The 23,996-nt window shown below is 45.3% G+C and overlaps 1 protein-coding gene across 1 annotated transcript; it reads right to left on the reverse strand.

Moving 5' to 3' along the window:
- Positions 1–3,301: 3,301 nt before the first annotated feature.
- Positions 3,302–18,073, reverse strand: LOC137858816 (histamine N-methyltransferase-like). The gene is made up of 7 exons (XM_068687116.1): positions 17,599–18,073; positions 14,987–15,181; positions 14,501–14,553; positions 11,436–11,543; positions 8,087–8,217; positions 7,440–7,533; positions 3,302–4,321 (listed from the first exon to the last, which is right to left on the reverse strand). The coding sequence occupies exons 2-7, from the start codon at positions 15,121–15,123 to the stop codon at positions 3,966–3,968; spliced, it is 879 nt and encodes a 292-aa protein (XP_068543217.1). The 5' UTR covers positions 15,124–15,181; positions 17,599–18,073; the 3' UTR covers positions 3,302–3,965.
- Positions 18,074–23,996: the final 5,923 nt, after the last annotated feature.

Here is a 23,996-nt window from a genome sequence, read left to right on the forward strand (position 1 = left end):
AAGCTGAGTTTCAGCTCACTGCAGATTTTTATGGTCAACTTATAACTCCCTGAAAAGCAGGGGTTTAAAATGGAAGTGCTGACAAAACTTTTAAACTACAACAGTGGAAATGGCGCCGCAATAATTTATAATCTACAGGCAGCTCTTGGATTTATTATCGCAATGACAAATGCACTGTCATTGTTAATAGGATATTTCCCAGCAAGGACTTCTTGTTATGCAAGCCAGGTTCACTATGTCATGCAGCATGATAGCAATAAAGTCTACAAGAATTTGTAATGAACTTCAATTACTAATAGATTATGGTTAATGGGAAATATGTGCAGTAAAGATATGGGTTTTTATATGCGCCTTCTGGTACTCTACAAGGCAATGATTTATGCTACAATTTATGTTAACATTCTCCAGTTCGAAAAAAGCCTAAATTGGTGGAAAGCCACTCCATCCATAACAAATATTTAAGATAATTTCGCACATCATGTAAATGAAGATGTAAAATTAGATATTAATCCATTTCATTTTAGCATTTGTATTTTTATTAAAAATGAAGACTTTGCCCTACTGTGTAATGACATTAAAAATCCTATCATGGGTTGCAAGCATGAATTACGCCGATGCAGAAATGGCGACAGCAACTGAGCTGTAAGTGCATTTGTTTAGTTTGCTGTTGTAATTAACGGAGCGGCAAGAGTATTTTTCTAGGTATGATTTAAAGGCACAGTACTGACGCTGCTTCCACAGATGTATGCGATGTGGGAGGGATGTACATGTGAAGACCAGGCTATGTCAGAGGACCTCAGTCTTTTCCTTGCTCGCTTTTCTTTCCCCCAGCCCTTCTATGTGGAACAATCGCTTGGAGCGATGCCTCCTCCACCAACACGGGGCTGACCCCGTTCTGCCCTGCAACCCCCCCATGGAAAGGTCCTGGTACAGCATCAGGACCCCCAATTCTGCTGGGTTTGCTGTTTGCATGAAGAGTTGTTTCTCCTTCTCTTTTCCTTCTCCTCTTCCTCCCCTCTCTTTTGCTTCTTCCTCTTTGTCCTCCTCCTTCTCCTCCTCATCCTTCTCATCCTCATCCTCTTCCTCCTCCTTTTCTCTCCCTCTAGCTTTTACCCCTGATATAATTACCCCATAATATAATCTGTTCAGTCCAAGGATGTTTCTCCTTTTTTTTTTTGTTTTGTTTTGTTATTTATTTAATTTTTCAGAACCAACTCTGACAAAAGGCATGTATAGATATAATGTTAAGGGTTATATTTGCTGAGCCGTATTTCTGTAAAATGTTTACATTTCATATCTAAAACTTACTCAGCCAGAAAGGGATATCCGTGCACAAAGAATATGCAGGAGGAGCCTTACTGGTGTGTCTTTAACACAAGTAGCCTGATACCCTTCTTGTTTCAGTCTGATTTATGCCAGTTTAAGGCCATTGCTCTCAGTAAACCTCTGCACAGAGCACATAAAAAACCCCTCTAGGAGGTATACATTCACCTTATAGGGGTGTGAGTGAGGCAGACCTGGCCCGTTGGCCTCCACAGGTTTGCAAAGAGCAAGATCTGGACACTTGTCTTTGGAAGAAAGTTCTGCAGGATGAGATAAGACAGGCTTTGGGGGAGGAAAACAACTAATTCAGTGTGGAAAGCACACAGGTAAGCTCAAAATTGCCATATAAATCGAAGTCCGTAGTGGGTCCGGACTCCCCAGACATACTCTGGAGCAGCAGCATCTTGCTGTACAATTAAGGGTGATTCTCGCATGAAAATGTGGCTCTTCAGGCTATTATGAAGTCGTTTGAGAGATTTACAAAAACTCCTTCTTTTTTATGGTCAAATGAGCATAAAATTGTCCTTCCGCACACTCATTTCCTGCTAAATAATACTTGCAGCACTTACTTCTTGGAAGTGTGTGTGTTGCAAATTTAAAATTAAAAATAATGTATCCCTTAAGGGTGCTATTCTAATTCAGTTTTTCCCCAGCCCCTCAACAGGAGCAGCTGCACACGCAGAATGGACTTCACTGCATTTCCCACCGCCACCCTCATCTTTTTAATGAAGTTATCCTTATAATTCAAAGTCATGGCAGAGGATGCCCTCCCAAAGTAGATAAGGAGTTTTCTTCTCCAGCTTGGGGTGAAAGTGCCTTGTCCCTAGTGAAATCTGCTTTTAAAAAAGCCCCCATGCAATACGATGCACTCAGCAAACACTGAATCTCTTTTTTTTTTCTGGCCATACCATCCTCTTTTCTCCCCAGATCCTCTTTGTTGTCCTTGCTCTCTCCTACTCAGGCAAGAGGTGGGACTGTTGCCAAATCTTTGGAACAAACCTCCCCAGAAAACTCTAAAGCATTTGTTTCTGGTGTTTTTGACCTCTGTTAAACCATAAAACAGCAGGCCATGCATGTGCATCCTGTTGCTGGCTGTAGTTCAGCTTTTCCTTTTGTTATGGCGTTTCTGTGCCTCCCCAAGATACGTCACTTCTGACAGGGTTGTGTGGCAATATTCAGAGGTCACTGCCTCCACAAGCACCATTAACAAGAGGTCGTTGACAACACAAAAGAGCTATGGAAATAACTGTAAACTTTAATGTGCTTTCCATTAGAAATGCATGCAGGAATCTGTCCTAATGAGAGATTTTCTTTCTCTCCCTCACTGGCACATCACTGTAGCAGCTTACAGATATGCCGAGGTCTCCTAATGCAAGAATCTGTGCACAGGGCTGAGTAAAAGTGGCAATAGATTTTCTTCAGCTCAACAGCTGAGAAATATTGTGGAAATGTTCTAAAACACACTGGAATTAATATTTGATCACTAGGAGAATTGTGTGTTTCAAATAATTCACTCTGAAATGAGTATAAATGGCTATTAGTGCCTGATGCATTCTCTTGTAAATCACTTCAAATCTTCAATAATCTATATTGTTTCAGAAATGTATATGCAAAACTAAATCATCACTTCATGCTGCTAAAGCATTGCCTAAATAAACCATTTCTACCCTGGACCGAATTCTTTCAATGGCAGAAATCTCACCTGTCTCACTGGATACACCGAGTATTCACGCTATTAAAGTCATTCAACAACTCTATTGTATTCTGTTATGCATTGTGCCCCGCAGAGAGCACAGAACTTCTTAAACCCATGAAATCGCTCAACAAAAGAAATGCATCAGCTCCGGGAGCAGAGACAGCCCTGCAGAGAGAAGGGGCTGAGGAGGAGAAACACCTTCTTGCTGGACCCCTTGCACCATGTGCCGGGCAGACTGACCAGATGTGGTTCCACTGGCAAGGAAACAAATCCCACTGAAAATTGTCATCTGGCTTCAGGGGTTATTTTTACATCTTCCAAGCTAGAAATCTCACAAGGCATGCACGGCCATTGCTGCCAGGCTAGTTAGAGGCTACAACCAGATGGTTTGTGTGTTTAATTAAAAATTAGAAAAGGCCCCGTGTAACAGCAGCAGCTGATTCCTAACCAAGGCTTTGCATCAGGACTTGTCAGCAAAATCCACCTCTTGAGGTTGATTGTTACCACTCCTGTGCCACAACCACCTTCAGACCCTTCCCTCTTGCAGTACCAGTATGTACCTGGTACCCAAATCACCTGTATGGCATCTTGCAAGAGTCACCAAGAAGTTGAAAATTGTGTATTTGGTCTGTAGAGAGTTTTTAAATGAATATGACCTAATCATGTATTGATGGCTATTATCCATCAGCCAGAGGAACTGGTCTGGTTTCTGCAGTGTTTGAGTTGATGGTCCAAGTTACATCTGATTACACAACATCCATACGATAAAGCATAATTTACTGCTGAGTTACAGGTTCGTAGATTAGTACAGAATTAATCTCACTATTAAAGTTCATGTATAACAACAGATGTTAGTAATGATTTCTTAACAGGCTACAAGAGGTAAACTAAGTAGAAGTAAACTAATCCATTTATAAACAATGTTTTAAAAACAAAATGTGTTAATTCAGGGCTCAATCACTATTGCACTCAGGTTGTTATTAAACAGCACCTTCCCGTTTCTTTTTTCACTGCATCCAGGCTTTTTTAATTCTTCCGTTATCTGATGCTTTAGCTCAGGAGGAGCAGTTTTAGAAAAGTCCAATGTTTCTGTCAAGAAATCCAGCAACAACTCCCCATCCTCGTCCCCTTCAGTAAAGCAGCAGGTTATGTCCATGTCGGATGGGAGTTCGTGGAGCTGGTACTTCAGCCCAGCTGAATCCAGCATCCTTTTGATATCAGCAGAGGACACGTAAGTGCAGAGATCATCTAAAGGCAAGGAAGATCCGTACTTCTTCCACAGCGTTTCCCAGCCACTGTTTTCTGAGAGACAAACAAAGAGCACTCAGACACTATTTGAACAAATTTTTGATCGTTTGTTTTATCTTGCAGCTGTCCACAGAGATGGAGCATATGTCCTGGGGCAGTGGGGAGGTGGCTGCCTCGATGCCCTATGCCTCTGTTCTGGGGCTGTGGCAGATGAGGGACATGTCCCCAACCCACAGCTACCTCTGAGCCCCCAGCTCAGTGCACGCAATCTTCCCTCCTTCCTCTCCCAATGTGCTCCAACTCTATTCCGTGCACGTGTGCCATTGCAGTGGCTGATGTCTCTGAGAGGTATGCTTCTATAGCACACATATTAAGCACTAGCTATTTACTAACATATTGATTTAAGCTATTAAGTTTAAATCATCCACCATTTTGGCTGACCAAATACTTTCCCATTCCTTCACCCAAGTACTTTTTGGTTGAGCTACATGAGAGCTTCATTAAAATACCTATTGCCAGTAAACTATCTACCTGCAACATGAAATGTATGATGTGCAAAACCCTGCTCACATTAACCATGCAGCTGGACGTGTGGTGGAAAAATCCATTGTCCTGGCCTGCAGCCTTCATTCCCACCATTGTCAGAGGCTGTCAGGCACGGGCAGTGAGCAGGGCTCCCCTCATCCCAAGCAGGCCTCCTCAGTGGTGCCAGAAGGATGTCTGGGCTGTGTTTTATTTGGGCTGCTCAGAGATGAAGAGACAGGAAGGAAAAGGCTCCTGTAGCACTGCAAGCACCTCCAGAAGAGAGCCCACACACATGCTCACTCCTCTTCTCAAGGGATATTTTATAAAGAAAACCAGCTGGGTAAGCTAAAACCTCCCCAGATACATCTTCACTTCCTTGTTTTCCTTCACCCTGGATCTGTGTTTCAGCACTTCAGCTACAAGCCATTTATAAAAGGATCACCCAGAATGACTGGACAGGATGAAAATAACTTTGAGCCTAATGAGCAGCTCTTGAGAGTTATGACTATAAATCTCCATAACTGCTAAAACCAGTTGCTCGGCGGTTTTGCAAATGCTTTATCTGCAAACAGTTATTTATAGTCAAATAAACAGTTTGGTGTTTAGGAGGGCTACAATATTTTCTTTCACCTGGTGGAAATTGAATGCAGAGCGCTAATTGCAGAAAATTTGCTGGTGTCAGTGTTGTGTGACTCAGTGCCATCTCTGAGCCGAGCAATTATACACTACCTGAACGAAGCATTATTATAATAGCTCTCGATAGGCTCAGCATATGGCGCTACTTTTGTTTTCAAGGCGATGTAAACACATTTTTTAAATGTGTTAAAAATAACACCATATAGCTCTTGCAACTCGCCTGCTCTCCTGGCAGGGATGGAACAGGAGGCATTGCAACCTTCACTGACTGACCAAACCCTCTCCTATCAATCCTATTCCCAGAATGGTTTTTAATTAACATATCCTAATGTGTTTGTGTTGGAGACGACATTACCTTCATTTTTTGAAATGAGCTTTGTTCTGCTTATCTTCCATTACCTCTTTTTGCTTCAGTGCTCATTTTGGTAGCAGCTTCTTCCTTCCCTTCTCTACACACTTATTTCCCTCAAGGTTTTCTCTCCTCCTTTCCCCTCTGCTATTCTGAGCTCCTCTCCTCTCTCCCATTTTCTTGTCGGACCTAGCAATTCCCCTTGCTGCCCTCTTTCTCTATAACTGACACATCTACCCAGACGTGTTATCATGTCCCACCTTATTGAGATTAATTCTGATTTTCACAGGGACACCACCCTATCCATTAGCCGTATCTGCAGAAGAAACAGCCATTACCAGCCACTTGTATGTCTAACCTGCTCCGTCTGAATGCAAAAGAGCTAAAATTATTCATGCAACCGTGGGGCATCATGAGTTGAAGGTGCAAAGAGAAGAAACAGGAGGAATGAGAAAACAAAGAACCGCCTGGCCTGGGGAGGATTTCAAATAGTTTTCATAAATTCAATTTTTTAATCAAATTAATTTTGAATAGACATGTGTTCCTCCCTGTATTCACATTTCATGAATATCCAGAGGGACAGGTTAAGCAACTGGAAAAGTGTTTCAATTAACTACAGGCAAGTAATCAGCAATAAACTGATACTGTGATCTATTCTCATTACTCAAACAACAAGAACAATAACTCAGATCATTTAAAATACAGAATTCTTGTAGTGTACTGCTTTAAAGCAAAATCATTTTGGAGAAAAATTGTTTGAATAAATTCAGGTTGGAGAAGTGCCCTTTCTCTGTGGACACTTCATGAAGACAAAAAGAAAAGGGGGGGGACTTCATCAAATACATGGCAGTTTGCAGGTATGTCCAAATTCAATAAAAAAATAGCTTACACTTCTGAACAAATGGTACTTAACAGCCCTGAAAAAAATTGTTGAATGTGACTGTTTACACAACTAAAATGTCTATAGTTTACATGAGGAAAATTAAAGGCTTTCTAGAGTCAAAACAGACCCCACTACTACCATATCTCGAGCATACTTTGCCCACAGGCAGTAGCCTTCTCCACTCCCACATTTTCCTCCTGGATTGACCACAGAGCATTTCTTTCAGATCTCAAACAGCCTGAAAACGCTGTTTTCCACCCAAAAGGACTATATTAAGGAGATGGGCAGTTTGAGAAGAAAATGAGCCATATGTCCTCTAACACCTGCTGTACAGCACAGCCGAGCCCTGCTGTAGCTGTTTGCTTAATGCTGCACATCTCCAGGAGCGAGACAATGCTGTGCCCAGCCTGAAGAGCCTTTTACAGGGAACAGCTGTAGCAGAGGCTAAAGGAGCTCTTGCTCTGTCACTGGCCTGGCTGTAAGAAGGGGAAGGGGAGGAGGTAGAAGGTGAGAGAAAGGTGTTTTGTGCCCATGGCATGGGTTTACTGCCTCACAGAGCCTTCAGCTTTTCAACCTGCAGCACAGAGCTGGGCAGATATAGATGAGATGCAGGTTTCCATAGTTGTAAATGAATGGGCACCATTTACTCTATATGCAATAAAGGGGTATTTAAATCAAAAATACATGTTGTTTTCTGGCCAGCCTGTGCTGAACTCGCAAAGACCCCAGAAGTGCCCATGGCTCTCGCCTCACTGAGTGTGTTGTGGAGCAGCTCTCACCTGACACCACGATGATGAGGAGCTTTGCCTGTGCTTCCAGGAGGCTGTGGAAATACTGGATAGTTGCTGGGACATCTTTCACATAATACAGCATCTGGGAAGAGCAGAAATGCTAATGAGACATGGTGGGATCCTAGAGAACATTATAACTTGTACCACAGAGCAACCCTGACAGGAGAGCAGCGGGGTGCCAAGGTCCATCCAAAGGGTGCCGGCCTGCTGGCAAGGACAGCCCCGTGGGCTCGGGTCTGCTCTCCCCATCCCCAGCACCGAGTTTGTGTTCACTCATTAACCTGGGATAAAAAGGTTTGCCTCCCTTAGCAGTGAGGATGGCTTGTAATGGCTTCGGTATACTGGGGAATACAAAGGCAGTTTCATAGAGAGGACAAGGAGCTTTGAAAACACTAGTTAAAATGTATTTTTAGTTGACTGTCGCCCACATCCTGGTTAATAGGACTACCGTGCTCAAAGCTGCTTTGCTGTAACTCATCTTTCATTTTTTTTGCAGTTCACTTCTGCTTAAATACTTTAAATTATAGAGAAATAAACTCACCTGTCTCCCCCTTAGAGTGAATAATGAGGTCACATACCTCATGCACACTTTAAACAACCAAATCTCTGACAACAGCTACTCTGCAGACTTTTACCTGAATCATGTGAATGAAGTCCCATTTTTTAGAATTCTTTTCTGCATTCATTCGACTTTCATATTCATAAGCTGTCTCCTTATGCCAGGTAAACTTTACATTCTCGAGGTTTGATGTCGCCGCCACACGCTCTGAAATATGGGAGAAGACAGGACAGAGTCATCTCAATTGCAAATATGGGATCGATCTCCATTCAGAGCTTTAATAACATCCAAAAGTCATATTTAGGCAAAGTGTTTTGTTACCAATTTAACACAGCAGTGGAATATTTAAAACCTTGAGGCTGTGTGTGAGAAGAAGGCTGTCCAGGTCTTTGTTAGGTGAAACCTTAAGAGGGTCTGATTCTTTCCCTTTTGCACCCTCATTTGGTCTCCTCCAGTCTTTATCTGATTAAAAAATAAATGAAAATCTTTCTCGTGGTTGGTTCAAGCTCCATTTGCCATGGCCACTGACTAAATAAATACAGGAGCTTGAGGATTGATTAAAGGGGCTGTGTAGGAGACAAGCACAATTAAAAGCTTGAAAAGAGCAGAGGAAACAAGTGGCTCAGGCAGGGAGAGCATCATGGGGATGAGGGAAAAGAGTTTTGCTTCATGAGCAAAGCCCCATCTCCTGACCTTGGGCTTCTGCTTCTGTGTTCAAATAAATGAGATTTTCAAAAGTCCAGAGTTTTGGTCAACCACTTCAAGTGAAAGGGATAACAGTGATTTAGAGCAAAGACTTTAGAAAGAGTGACATTTGGTGTGTTTTCAGACCTTGATGCCATGCACATCCAATGGCAGATGAAAGCCAAGAGCTGGAGGAGTGGATTCAAAGCATAAGTTATACCAAGAGGCCTGGCTCACCACTGCATTTTGTTGCTTTTATAGCAGCAACACTGAGGGATGATTTTTGCATTTTAGGAGATGCTGGAATACAAATGTCCATCTGCTGGCATATGGAGCTCATCTTGCTGTGCGCCTGCTTGGGGCTCAGGATTGCTCCAGGACAAAGCTATCCCTGATGCGATTCCCGTGCTTCACTGGAGTTAACATAAATTTAAAACTTAAATGGCCCAAAGGCAGACTGAGCCTTAGCTACAGAACACATGCTCAAAACAACATGATTTGCTAACACCAGTGCCTTTACTCCGTTAATCATAATGTTCCTCTTTTTGGGCTCTGTTAGGATATATCCCTGTCAGAGAGATGAGAAATGCTCCATCAGTGCTTATCTCCTCTCTTTTGTGGACGGAAATGGGCCACCCCTTTCTGCTGCTGCTCTGCTTGCTTCCATTTATCTGTCACTGGCCCCAGCACTTGCAGTTCAGGTTTAATTTGCTGTTTTAAACTCGGGCTTGCTTCAGCAGCAGTTCATATCACCATCACACATAATCTGGTGCAATCTGCTCCAGCTCAATTGCTAGGCAGTCTGCAAGGAGACGCTGGGAAGGGAAGTGAATTGCATGCCAAAGTGGGCTTTTAAAGCCAACATTTCAGAAAGGACAAACTCATTCTGATTATGGGAAGTTGCTGCCTGAAGATTCATCCGAACCCAAAACATATCACCCTAACAGCTTCGAAAAGTTTTCCTTAAATTTTATCCTCATTACAACCCAGATTGCTGTCCTGGCCAGAAGCCATCTGCACGCCCTTGAGTTGGTGCTGGACTGAGCGCAGCCGCACTGTGATGCTTGGGCATCAGCAGCACAGCTTGTCATGGTGCCACCAACGCCACGGCCATGGTCACCAAGGGGCTTCACCTGGGTGCAGAAGGAAAGCCAGAGACTGGACATAGGACTATGAGGAGAGCCTCCAGCATATGGCACGGCCTAGGAGAAAGTTCATTTTGTCATCACTGTCAGTCCCAGGAAGAAAGTTTCTCCTGTGAGCCCGGCATCTCCTTCCCAAGGAGACAGCAGCTGGTTAGGCAGAAAACATAGCTACTGAATCTTCAGAGGCACAGATAATGCTTCCAATTCTCCTCGGAAAAGGGGCTCAGAAACCTAATTAATGATACCTACTGGGGACATGATTAATTACCAAATAAGAAAGTTTAAAGAAAGAAATTCAGATGAATATTTCATTTCTAGTTTAGCATAAAACTTAAAATAAGGACAACATCTTATATTTTCTTTAACTTCCTACTGGAACAAAACTCCCTGAAATAGGACAGGACTGCCAATTAATTGATTGCAGCCAGTGAATCTAGTGCCCAAATCCTCCAATATACAGAGCAAATGTTCTTCTGTCCAGTCTTTACCATCTCAGTCTGGACCAACATAAAAGCTGCTGGGAAGCTATCTTTTCAGAGATCAGGTCCATGTAACACAGAGACAGGTATCAAGAAATGATGCATTTCCTCTGATTGTTGCTTTTTTTTTCCCTTTATCTTCCTCAGGTGGTTTCATACTAGGAATGCTTTGTTTCCAAGGACCTTAGAAAGAGTAAGAGTAAGATTTACAATGTGGTTTTATAATCTGGTATTTACTATGGTCTGGAGTATTTCCAATAACGGAGACTGCTGATGAGGTTCATTCATTACTGCCACATCCATTCAGCCGCTGTTTTTCTGGCAAGCTGGGCTCTGCCCAGGGCTTCTCATGGCCTATATGATGTGATGGGTGTAACCTCCATACAAGACCATAATTACACGCTAGGTAAAGCCTGGTAGGTGTTAATACAGTGATAAACCAGCAATGTAATCAAACTGTGGACTGATGTTTAACATTCATTTTGTAGGACAATCTAACCAAAGCACCCCTCCTTATCCTCTGTCCTTGGAAAATGTTTTGGTTTCCCCCATGAGAATAGCTCAGATTGTCAGGCTGGTGGAAGGAAATGAACTCTAAGCCACTGAGAGCAGACACACAGCAAAAACCTTCCCTATCCAGCTCACTTTCCTTACAATGTTTTCTAAATCAAAATAACGCAGTTCACACTGTGGGGATTAGCTACTTGGAAACTGTTTTAAGATATGTGAGAATTACCATGAGACACTAAAATCAGTGTTGCTGCAGGATCCCAGCTCAGTGCAAGCTGAAGGAGAATTCTTTCTGAAATACAAGGTCTTTGCTCTGTTCCCATACAGTCACACACCACTCTACATGTTGCTTAGCTTTTGAAGTCTGCCTACCTGCAAGCTTTTGCCATGTTCTTTGAGTTCTTTGCAGTGTAAGAGACAAAGATTATAATGAGAAAGCAAACGTAGAAAAGCAATGATGTCAGAAAAGCATAAAGTAATAACTTTCTTAAGTTTTAAGAGCCAATTCTGGCAAGAAAGCCTTTGAATGTGGGGTCGTCCAGCATTCAACTCTTTTAATGCATTTAGAGTACTTAATGTAAATTTAATTTATTTAATGTCAAAATACCTTTGTACTTGAGGATTTGTTCGGCACTTGGCTCTACCACCTCATTGTTGATTGTGACCCCTGGATATCTGGCTTGTACAGCTGAGAGGATCTGCAGGTCAATCTCTCCTAGGGAAAGAGGCAACATCACACAAGAGGTGAAAGCAAAGCTCAGACAAACATCGTCTCCAGTACCACCAGAAGGCCAGTTTTGAAGTTCGATTCCTGCCCTTTGGATACTGAAAATACACTACATAGGTGCAAGTAGGTACTTTGAATTCTCAGCAGATTACCACTGAGGGCAGAGCTGTAGGATCTAATAAAATAAATAACAGTCCCAACTATCTTTATTCCTCCTCTCTCGCCACCACCAGCAGTGCCAAGGGAAACCAGACACAGTCATGTGGGTGGTGTGACCTTGTGCTTTCTAGACACGGCCAAACCTCTTGGGGAAAATGCTAAATGCCCATGGTGGTCATTTATAACAGTGGTACTGGTTTGGATGGTCACAACACACCAGGGAGTCAATAATAAAATTTCAGCCTCAGTGGTTAACGTGTCATGGGGATGAGGGAGAGGAGAATTTGTAAACACACTGGAAGTATGAAAAACACGTTCTTGTCCAGATTTAGCATACTGTGACTTTTTCTGTAAGATGAGCAATGCACATACCATCTATATTTACATAATACCCCAGACCTGACTGTATTTTTTTGTACAAAATAGTTCTCCCTTGGCACCATTCAGGACAGCTGCAATTATTCTCCCAGTGGAAGCACCCATACACGTAAGGTTTTAAATTTAAACAGAGCTGCCATCGCTCCTGGCCACCTCTCCCCATCTGCCATGTAGGATGCTCCTGACTGAGGCATCGGTCCGGGGACAGCATGGGGCTGGCTTGGTTGCCTCTTGCAGGGCTTGCCTCTGCTTATTCTGACGGAGTAAATTTAGGTGAAAAAGACAATGGAAGAATAAATAAAAGAATAAACAGAAGAAGCAGAGCCATGCCAGCTGTAATGTGTACCCTGGAGCTCAATCCAGCACATGGTCCTTCCCTTGGAGGGTCCTTCACACCATGAGGAGCTCTCTGCCTGCTCCTGGCCCCACCGCGAGACACTGCACCCCGAGGGTCTCACCTGCTCGTTTACGCCCCGAGAATTTCACATAAAAAGTGAGGAAAAGTTCAATCTTTTCAGACTTATGTCTTTCATAAAGCAACTAATAACACCAAAATTTATGTGACATCTGGGCAAGCACATTCTTTGAGGGAAGGGAAATTGAATTTCTGAAGTAGCATAAATAGCTGTGGCTTCCCTATCACTGCAAACCCCGTATTTTGCTGGAAATTCAGAGGAAAGTCTGTCATTTGCAGGCTGCTGTGGTAAACTCTGGAAACACAGAATTTGGAAGTTACTACTGCAACATTTTTTTTTATTTTTGGTTTCTTTACCAACTTTCTATAAAATGGATTAGCCCTTTGAAAGGGCTGCGCAGGTCCTGATTAAAAAAAAAATAATAATTGAATTTTCCATTTCCATATGCAGGTAGGTTAATATATTTCCTTCCACTCCTCTGCGGCCAAACCACCCTTGCATTGTTTTTAACCAAAAAAAATAACTTTGATTCATAATTTAATCCACAGCCTTAATTGACTTCGGTTAGCTCTTTTATATGCAAACAAGTGTCCTGAGGCATTTTACAGTCAAATCTGCGGCAGCTTGCATTATCAACAATTTGGCAATTAGGCTATCCGAATTATTTAAACTCTCCAACACAATTACCTTTTAAAGGCTACCACTATGTTCGCCATTAAGTTTCTAATTAAACATTTTACGTAACGGGATAGTTTATAGCACAGTTGCTGCTTTATAGCGGCGCTGATGACTTTTATGGTTTTTAAAGGTACAGAGTGCTGCGCGCTGGAGTGTGAACTTAATAAGGCAGAGGCTGTAGGCAAAGGCAGGAGCTTGAGATGGGCGGGGGTAATGGGATATGATGCTACATTAAATGGTTTGCTTCTTTCTCACAGTGGAAAAAGTGCACAGGAGGTGGAAAAGCGGAAGAAAAGCATCCTTGCCTTCCGTGCTGCCTCCCTGTGCAGTGCAAGGATGGGGCCACGGGGGCTGGCATCGGGCAGGGGAACTGGATCCCCCAGGTTTGCTCCTGCCCAGGTCCCCATGGACCTGCAGCAGGGACAAGCAAGCCGGGAAATGGGCTTTGCTGGTTCCTGACTGCACGTCCACCATGCCAGGCTGGAGTGCCCCTGGTTAGGGAGTGAAGCACCTCACTAACCGAGCACTGTTCCTCTTAAAAGCAGTATTTTTTGTGGCAGAGGAATGGTTTTCCTTGCTCGAAGAGAAATGCTCCTGCTCTGTCACACTGTCTGTTTTATAACTAACACCCACCATTTACTTACATTTATTTTTTTACTTATTAGGAGAGATTAACAAAGCTGAGATTAGTATTTGGAGTTGTTATGACTAAAGCACTTAAAATAAATTAACTGTTTGTAAAAAAATTTAGTTTAATGGCTTAATGGGCAGAGCAGAATTAGGAAACACAGGCTTTAATTAAGAGGGAACTTAAGCAAGAATTTAATGAAGAGAAGCACTCTCTGCTGTTGGTATTGTTTTTCCACCCAGCTGACTTCAGAAAAGAGACGTACTTCTCCTGATCCCCCAGATCCCAGTGAGACCTGGCCAGAAGACACTCAGCCCTTCATAGGGATGGAAACACACTGCGAGGTGCCGCTAGGGTGGGATGGAGATGATTAGGTACAGGCAGGGTTGGCGGTGTCCCCCCCTGTGCCATCAGCGGGTGGCACAGAAACCCAAGGGACAGCTGGAGCCTCTCTGAGCTCCGAGGGGTAATGTGGAGAAGAAGGTTTCTCCTGGAGGACACGCAGGAGTCAGGGTGTGGGGCACAAGCTGGTTTTGTACTATGGCCATTTCCTTCTGCCCCCTGCAGTGGACTTCTTGAGAAAAGCCTTTCCTTCCCTCCCCACTCTTCTCTGCAACTTGCAGTCCTCTAGCCAGAAAAAAAAAATAAAAGGTTAAAGCTTATCAACAGTGAAGCTCACAGCATACCTGCTCCGCCACCAACACTTAGAATATTGATTGCAGGCTTCCCATGTCCAATACTGCAAAACATTATTTATAAATGTTAGCAGAGCTGCCCAGCAGATAGGGTTACGTGCATTACGCGAAGTGCCAGGGATGCTAGGAATTAAAACCTGCAGGACAGACCCAAAAGCAGCGTGTGCAGGTACATGCACACCCATGAGCAGGCAGGTGCGCTCAGCTTCAGACCTCTGCTCTTAAGACATAACAATTTCTGGTGATTTGGGCAATTTGCAGAGGTCTCCACATGTATTATTGCATTTTTCGTGTGTCAAGGTTTATCCGGGGTGAGTTTGCATGCAAAGAAACCACCCAGCCTTATCTCCTCCCTGCTAGGCAGGCTCTGTGCTGCAGACGAAACCTCCCACCCTGGGGGTGGCCGAGGCCACCAGCAGCCACCTGCCACCACCACGGGACCGTGCCCAGCACTGGGCAGGGCTTTCTCCCCATTACCTCGCCAGCACGCCGGGCAGCTGCCGCTCCACAAACTCCTGCATGCACTGGTGCTCGGTCGACTTTGCCAAGAAGACGCGGAAGGACCGGAGGTACCTGCTGGGGTCAGACATCAGGCTCCGCATGGAGGAAGCCATGACGGATTTTGGGAGGCTGTTCACGGTGGGAGGACGGTTTGTTCTCCACAGCAATCCCCTGCACCCGGGGGAGGAACAGAAAACAATGCTCAGTACACGCTGGGATAAAGCCAGGGCATCTCATGTGGCTGAACAGGGAGGTGACGGTCAAGCACAGGACTTTGCTCCCATCCTCCGCCAGCTAATTTACATTAGGGACGGAGTGCTTAAAGAAAGATTACGCAATGTTGCGATAGAAACCATAAATCAGGTCTGAGCAGCAAATGGTAATGTATCATGGTTAATCTAAGTGAAGGAAATACCAGCATTTTTTAACTGTGCTGACACAGGGCACTCTTACTACCCAGTGAAAGGGTCCCTGAGACACCTCTCAAGGAAAAGAAAAATTCCCCTATTCCTTGAAGGCATGGTGAGGCTTGGAAAGCTAGGTCTGGATTAGAAGAAAGAGCAGCACACTTCTCCAGAGATGCTAGCAGATGTCTTTATCATGTTTTCCTTTCCTTTTTTTTTTTTTTTTTTTTATATATATAGAATCTTTTGATGTGATTAAAGACGATGCTGGCAGTGGGGTAGAAACAATAAAACCCTTTAAAACGCACTTGGTAATTTTCAATTCCTCTGAAGATAATGGTGCAATTCCCACAAGCAAAGCAGTTACTTCCCGAAAGCCACGTGGCTTACTGGAATGGATGCCATGAGAAACGTGGCACAGGGAGACACCCAGGGCCAGGGAGGCAGTGGGTGCTCCCAGGGACCACCAGGCTTGTGCTGCGAACGACCAAAACCACACTTGGTGCCCATCAGGTCTTGTCCTCACCCACAAGGAGGAAAAGGAACCCTCTGTAGATGCCACACACAAGGGCCAGCCTGTGACTTCCCCCTCTCCTCCCTTCCCCTGGCCAACCCCCTTCCAGCCCCCCTGGTTATTTTTATTGTTCTCGTTGGACTTCTGTCTCCTTTGAATGATAACAACAGCTGCCTGGCTTTGCTCAGCTTTCTTTTCTGCCGGTGCCAAAAATAACGTCCAGCTCGTGACAAGGCTTTATTTTTGCATCCCGTGAGCTGCAGCTCCCCAAGTGCCAAGGACTCCAGCAGGAGGCACTCCTACAGCTCCTCTTTATCTGAGGACACAGCGGGTGCTGCTCCAGAGCTCGGGCACAGGCTGCCACCGTGTCATGCCATCCATCAGCAGCATCTCCTCCTAAGGACCACCACCAGGGCAGACACAGCACCCTTCCTGCATCCCACCCCCTCTCACACAGCAAACTTGTGTGCATTAATCAGAGAAGGTGAAAACGATGGCAAAAGAGCATTAAAAACTGCTCGCTCCCAGATGCCCATGAGGGCTGGCTGGCGCAATGAGGCAGGGGAAGGCAATGGGGCCCCCTGGCCATGGAGCTGAGCCCCCCCGTAGTCTGCCTGGGGCTGATTTAACGAGTCTGGCTTCCTTAGATAAGAGAGGCAATCCAGCCTGCATATTAGAAAGACAGACCAACAAACTGCAGCTAAATCGACTCCATTACCTGAAGGGCCATCACTCAGGGGACATGCACAGAAAGACCGTGATGTTGCCTGGCCAGGCAGACCTTCCCGAGCCCTCCCACCCACCCACCAGCAGCCACCGCCTCTTTTCCAGGTGCCTACCCCTGGAATCCCCAGCATTAACCTGGAGAAACCAAGCACAGACATTGCTTGAGGGAGAAAGGATGCCTACACCTGGCTGTACATGGGGTGAGAATACACTCTGCCAGCCCGAGAAGCAAGCGGTAGCATCCTTGTTTACCCATTCCTTTGCTCAGCTCCCTGCTTTTCACTTTATATGTACAAAGAGGCTTTGGCACTTGCTGCTGAAATATTTTACTGCCTTCCATCTCGAAAAAATATTTTGCAGCTAATGAGAGGAGATTTAGATAATCAACCTTTCTTGTCCAACTCCCCATGCTTCCTGTGATTTAATTTGCCCACCCCCGGCTCGGCAGTCTCTAACAAACAGCCGAGATTCATTTTCATGTTAGGTGCAGTTCAAGGAATTTGTCTCATTTATTTCATTCTGCTTTTGGCTGCTCGAATTTGCCCCATTTATTTCATTATGTGTTTTGCTGTTTACGCTGCGGCTAGTTAACTTTAAAAATGAAGAAAATAATAATAATCAAAAAAAGATAGAGAGAGAAAAAAAGGATTATTTTTTTTAAATCAGGATGATATAGAAACTTTGGGGTAATAATGTTCATTTGGACATGATCCCTACAGTGACGACCCAGATTTTTATGTAGCTTCCTAAAAGGACTGCAGCTTCAAAAGCTGTTTCTGTGCTTATGCTGCAGTGGTTTGGACCAGGTTTGCACCAGCAGTGGCAGAATTAACACTGATTAAACCCACTGACGAACTCTTTTACACTTTCAGCACGACCTCTGGCAAGAAAGCGAGTTTGCCCTCATGCTGCTGGATGCCCACGCAGCCCGTCCCGGTACTTACGTGTGTGGTGGTGCCCGGTGCAGCAGCTCCCTCGGCACGGTGCCCCGGGTGTTGGGGACGTGCCGTGCTGACACCCCTGCGGTGCCTCCAGTCCCACCCCCGGCCGGGAGGAGGTCCCCTTTGGGATCTGATCCAGGATGTGGCTGCTGAAGCAGCAGGGAGTGGAGGGATCCGGCTTCGTGGTTTGTCCCAGGTCACCAGCTGGAAAAATGTTGGGGGAAAGGGTAGAAAGGGGAAATGAGGAAGCTCCTCTGCTCACAGCGCAGCTGTGGTGCCACTGCTGTGCCTAAGCATGCAGTCTCTCCAAGCTGTCTCTGAAGGCTCCAGGATCCATTCCTGCACCCACAGGAGGGTGACAGCCACCTGCTGCAGTGGCCTCCTGGCGTGGCTGGCACCAGAGGAGCCTGGCACAGCTGTGAGGGCACCGGCAGCATTCAGACCTCGAGGTCTATCAGCGCCTTGATTATGGTCCGGATGACAAATAAACTCTGCTATGGGTATAAAGGAAATGTGACTCCTGCCAAACTAGAAATGGTTATCTCAGTGTGTAAGGTACAATATTGATAGTTCACCTGTAGAAACCTGCTGGTACAGGTTACTTTGCTTTTTAGGTGGCTCTTCTGCAAGCAGCAGAGATTTTGCTTATCCCTTACTTTCAAGGGCTCAAGCTTTGCTATAAGCAGTTTTAACTCAGGGAATGCAAGGGCAGAGAAAAAACATCAGCCCGTGTCTGTTTTCACACTGCATTTTGGTACTCGTAGCATTAATAAAATATTTGCCATCTGTGTGCCCCAAATTATTCATTGCTCCTTCACTTTTCAAGTTTTCCTTTCGGACTTGCAGGGAGAAATGAACAGTTCATGGAGAAATGAACTGTTCACATTGTGAAAGGCTTATCAAATCACACCAGTAATAGCAATAATCCTACTTTCAAAGACACAGTCACAGAAAAAAAAACATCTTGTGGGTTGACATTTAGCCCAAAGTTTACTAAAATAAAGATTTCCTATCAGCAGCTGCAATCGCTAAGAGAGCAGCTCTGGCTGGGGACAGGCAGCACTTGCTGTACTTTCCCTCTGTCCATGCGTGGCCCCATCCCCAAAAAACTCACAGCAAAGGAGTCAGTGCCCACAATACAGCAGCCAGCAGGACCCCAGTAATGTCATGGTTTCAGACAGACAGCCCCAAGTTTATCTGCAGCAGGAATCAGAGGGGCTGGCCCCGCAAACGCCCACCACCTGCTCCCTGCTGGGTAGTGCCATTGAAGCAGCTCTGCAGCTCTGCTTCCCATGTATTTGGGGAGAAAATGCTTAGTTTCAAGTTACATTCATTACATTCCCTTGGCTTTTAGCTCCTGCTTTATGCAAAACTCCGCTTGGAAAGGCAAGCAGCACCTTTTTCTCCCTTTTTTCTTGGAGCTGAATAGCCTTGGCCTGGGCTGAAGGGGAGGAGGTGCCCACAGGCTCCTGCACCCCGCTCAGCAGGGCTGGCCTTTCATTTTAAGGAGAATGAAGGCCAAGCTGGTTTTTCAGACAGCCACAATCTGGGCCAGCTTCCCTGCACAGGAGGTGCCCCAGCGAATGCTAATGCTGCAGGAACGGCTCCCTGCCAGGCTGTGGGTGCCGGCCCTGCTGCAACGCCCCGGCAGCGCTGATAACAAGCTGCTGTTCAAACAGACCTGAGCACCCAGGGCAGTGGCGTTTTCCCAGCTTCCTGAGCAGTTCTGGAAACACGAATTAACTGGAATCGCCAGAGCTGTGCAAGCCAGTCAAAAAAATAATTAAATAAATAAAATAAAACCCATGCGTCTGGCCTATGCTTTCCCCACTCTGTACCCAACAAAACAAATGGAAGTTTTCCACATACCAGTTGCCATTTAATACAAAAGCCTAAGTTCAGAGAGCCAAAAATAAAAACTATCTGGTGTCTGTGTATGCTTTATGAAAGATGTTGCTGTCGATTTGCTACTGAACTCCCCACAGAGCCACATTCTGCGAGATTTAAGCCCGGTCCCAGGCACTTCAGTTTGACACGGGCTCGAACAGGACACAGGATGGGGGGCTGGCATCACTCTGCAGAAAGAAATCCCCTTGGGAAGCTGGTCACACCACCCCCAGGCAGACTGCCTGTTTTGTTCATTGTTGTGGCTTTACTCCATTTAACATCAATATTCAGAAAAAAAATAAAAAATTCACCTACCTGTGCCTTTTTACCCTGAGTATGCATCCAGCACTGCCCTAGAATGAATGAGGCTGAAAGGAGTTATTTAGAGGGGATCACAAAAGCCTCAAAGGTATCAATATTTGGTAAATTGTAGCTGTTGTGCATTAAATAACTCTCAGTCATTCTGGGGCAATTCACAAGTCTGTAGATACTTGGCCAACAGTGGCATGGGACAATGTTAAAACACAAAATTGGGAGTGAGAGGAGACCAGCCAGAAACCAGGCAAGGACCTGGGTCATTGTCCCTGTCCCCGTAGGCGAGATGAGGGCTGGGAACAGTCAGCATCTGCAGCCTATTTCCTCCTCTGAAGTATATCTGCAGGGGGTTGGGCTGAAAATCAGGCTTGGGGTTCCTCAGGGTACACCAGGTGGCCACAGGCACGATGTCTCAGCAGGGCCAGGAGTGCTGGAGCAGCCCATGGGCAGCAGCGACCCTGGCTGGGCACAGATTTGTCCCTCTGGTGTGGGACCAGAGCCTGGAGTCAGAGCAGAGCCCAGCCAAGGTCTGGGAACTGGCAGAGGACAGATCCATGCACCAACATTAATGAATCCTGAGCATGCCCTGGGTCAGGAAACCTGATTTTCCAGAGGCAGCAGGAAGGGGAAGGCTGGGTGAGAGAGGCCAAAGTTCTGGCCTTTCACCACAGCTACTATAGACAGACCAAATATCCGCGCCCAGAGACTGCACGCATTTATTGGGCTCACCTCTGGATCTGATTTAATCATGCTCAGCCAGCCCGATAACAGCAGGAGCTAGACGTTGCTTAATGTCCAAAGAATTATTTCTGCTGTCTTCTAATAAAGCACGTCGATGTAGGCTGGAGTTGATAACATGATTGCTGCGCTAGGGTAGCAAAATCTCATTTTACAGGACAACTGAACTGTCAGTGCCAAAGAGCAGACAGGTTATTGCTCACACTCCTCCAAGGTTGCTTTTATTAAAATGGAAATTTCCAAAGCTTTGCATGCACAGACGCACAACCGCGGGTGCTGAAAGCCCTCCTGGAGGGAGCAGGGCTGGTCACAAGCCTTCTTAAGGATTTTCTCTCCCTCCCCAAGCCCCACGTTGACATCATCACCTTAAATTGGACCTTTTATATTTTGCCTCTCACACCATCAGGGTTTGGGCACGCTGATTTTCAGGTTGCTGAGTGCTGGGGAAGGACACGCGTGCCATCACCTCACCTCCAGCACTGCCTGCCTCAGAACCCCTGCTCCTGCCCCCTAACACAGCCAAAATTAGCATCTGGCCATATTTTCATCTCTCCATAGCTATCAGTCAGAGCAAATGTGGCTGGGACGAAGCCATATCTGGGCTTAAATCGAGCTGCAGCTCAGCAGCTCTCCCCACAACCACACCAGCAGTGATGCAGCACGCTTGGAGGAGCACATCGGCAGGGACAGCACAAAGCAGCACAGCATTTGTGCCACGGGCACTCGGGTCAGGGCATCCCCATCACCCAGCTGCAAATCACCACGGTGCTGAGCCACCGCTGCAGTTGAGTTTGGCTGCCAAGAACAATGAATTCAACAAGCCGGTCGCTTTATCTTCCCAGGTACTTCTGAGGAATGGATTGGAATTTTTATAAATGTGTGCCTCGGTTATAATAATTTTGCTTTTCTTCCCCTCCCTGAACTTAATTGAATCAAAGATTGTTTGTGAAATATCTCATAACGAAGCACTCCCAACTTCTGGCTCATAAGCAATGAAACAAATTAGTGCTCTGTTCCCAGACTGAGAAAAAAAATAAAAAATGTAAGTTTTACGGGGTATTTCAATTAGAAATTTGAAACTGCAATTCTTAATTAAAGTTGGAAAGAAATTCAAGTTCCTAAAAGGTTGGGCAGGGAGTTTGTTATTGTGTCCGTGTTTGGAGGTGATGCAGGGTGCCGCACACCTTCACAGGCCAATAGTCATTATCAGAAAGAGCCGTTTGGAAGTGATGGAATTAGAAATCAGGTGCAGTTCTTGTCCTGCAGAGCTGCAAGGCGGTCATGGACCGGACCCCTGCCTCGCGCTGTACCTGAGCAGCTTGCAGCTCACTTTTTTCTGGGACTTCAGTCTCTGCCAAGAAGCTCGTTTCTGCACTGGGGAAGCGTGAAGGACTCGGCAAAGTCCAGGCTGACATTATGGATGTCGTTGGAAAGCAGAATTGTGCCAGGGAAGAGGAGACGGATTTTCCTCATTGCCACTTGTGCTGCTGATTTAGATTTTCTACATGGGTTTGGATTTTCGAAAGCAACAATCATTCATTATAAAAGGGAAATTTTTGGGGCATTTTGCTGATGTTTGAGAACAATAATATTCTCTTGTTCAGGATGCAGCAATATGAGGCAAGAACTGCTAGAAACAGCTACCTACAAATGAGAGCCCCCTTGTTGGACACTTCTTTTCAGAGGTGGCCAGGTGAGAACACCGATGCCATGCTCGCCCAGCACAGCTCCGTGCCCACTTTGCAAGGCTGCAACCTGCTGATAACAGCACCACATCTTTTGAGATCTGAAGGAGCCACACCAGAAAAGCAACCAGCAGAAATTAGAAGAGGTTTCTTCTGGCCTGAATTTTGGACGCCCTTGCCCCCCATGAGCGCACGGCTCCGACATGGACATTTCGATGCAGGGAGCCCAGCTGTGTTGGTTTAACGGGGCCGCCGCCTTCAGAGAATTATTTTGACAACTGAATATTCCTCTCGCATCTCATCAGCGTGTTTCACATTCCTCCTAAATCTCTCTGCTCAAAGTGTAATATTTTTGTGCCATTCATATCTCTTCCTGTGGGAGCTCGCGATAAGCTTTTGAAACAGCTTAGACACACACACTCCTCTCGGATTGCACTACCCTCTTGCAACTCTCATAGTCAAAACCTTAGCATTAAGATCACAATAAAACCATGTATTAGGAACACTTTCGACATTTGTAATCCTTAGCTTGTGCCGAACCCCAGCACTTAAGTTACCCTGGCCTGCTAAAGAGTTATCTCCCTCCTTGGAGATATCTCCCTCTGTGGAGATCTTCAAAAACCGCCTGGAGTTGGACCCTGCGACCTCAACCATTTGGAGATTTTGCAGTCTTGGCGAAATCTGTTTTATTACCTTTAAACTCACAGGCTTCTGAGCATGGATGGCATTGGTCAGTACCAGAGAGGTGGTATTTGCACCAGGCATCTGCACAACCCAGCGCCCACTCACCCCTTCGGACTTTACACCACTGTAGCAACCTGTAAATGTGATCTAACACAGCCCTGCATCCATACACTCCATACCAGACACTCCTTAGCCTATATTTTGGTTCCAACCAAGACTTTCTTCCTTCTTCCAACCTCATTACAATGATATTAAGTTCTCACAGGTTGCTGGTGGAAACACATTTGGTACCAGGGGGCTGGTGAGGATGTGAACCACTGGTGTGGGAAGGTGGCTCAGCAAATCCTGACTTTTCTTTTCTTTTCTTTTCTTTTCTTTTCTTTTCTTTTCTTTTCTTTTCTTTTCTTTTCTTTTCTTTTCTTTTCTTTTCTTTTCTTTTCTTTTCTTTTCTTTTCTTTTCTTTTCTTTTCTTTTCTTTTCTTTCTTCTCTTCTCTTCTCTTCTCTTCTCTTCTCTTCTCTTCTCTTCTCTTCTCTTCTCTTCTCTTCTCTTCTCTTCTCTTCTCTTCTCTTCTCTTCTCTTCTCTTCTCTCTTCTCTTCTCTTCTCTTCTCTTCTCTTCTTTTGCGGGGCCCCAGACATTCCTCCAGCTCCAGGCACAGAGGGGAGCAGAGGCTCAGCCGCCCAGATGCTATTTCAATTGTTCTTCTCCCAGGCCTGATGATGGGTCAAAGGTGGAGAAGTACGGAAAAGAAGATCAAGAACTGCATGCAGCACAGGACGGACACTGAGGGCTGCTCACCATGCAACCATCACCTCTGTAGTGCCTTATTTCCAGCACATCTCAACAAAAAAAAAAAAAAGTTTTAAAGGCACCGTGTAACTCAAAACCACAAAGCTAGATGCATTTAGGAGCACATAAACAGGATGAATTTTTTCCACAATGGAGAGATTAACAAGGATCTAACTTGAAACAACAGCACCAACAGCAGCAGTTGTTACGGCCAGCTACTGGCACATGCAATTAGACCCCTGAATGCTGCTACTCAGGGTGGAAAGTGAGCTGGTTTGTGACCTGCCAGTTCTGGGGTTTCC

This window comes from Anas acuta, chromosome 6, assembly GCF_963932015.1.
Source record: "Anas acuta chromosome 6, bAnaAcu1.1, whole genome shotgun sequence".
Lineage (NCBI taxonomy): Eukaryota > Metazoa > Chordata > Aves > Anseriformes > Anatidae > Anas > Anas acuta.

Bases quoted from the DNA above. Each gene is read 5' to 3' on its own strand.
- LOC137858816 (XM_068687116.1), bottom strand. From the start codon at position 15,123: ATGGCTTCCTCCATGCGGAGCCTGATGTCTGACCCCAGCAGGTACCTC. The intron at 11,544-14,500 runs GTATGCTGTGAG...CTCTTTCCCTAG, and splicing joins AAGTGTTGGTGGCGGAGCAG to GAGAGATTGACCTGCAGATC. The intron at 8,218-11,435 runs GTATTTTGACAT...CCCATATTTCAG, and splicing joins ACAAATCCTCAAGTACAAAG to AGCGTGTGGCGGCGACATCA.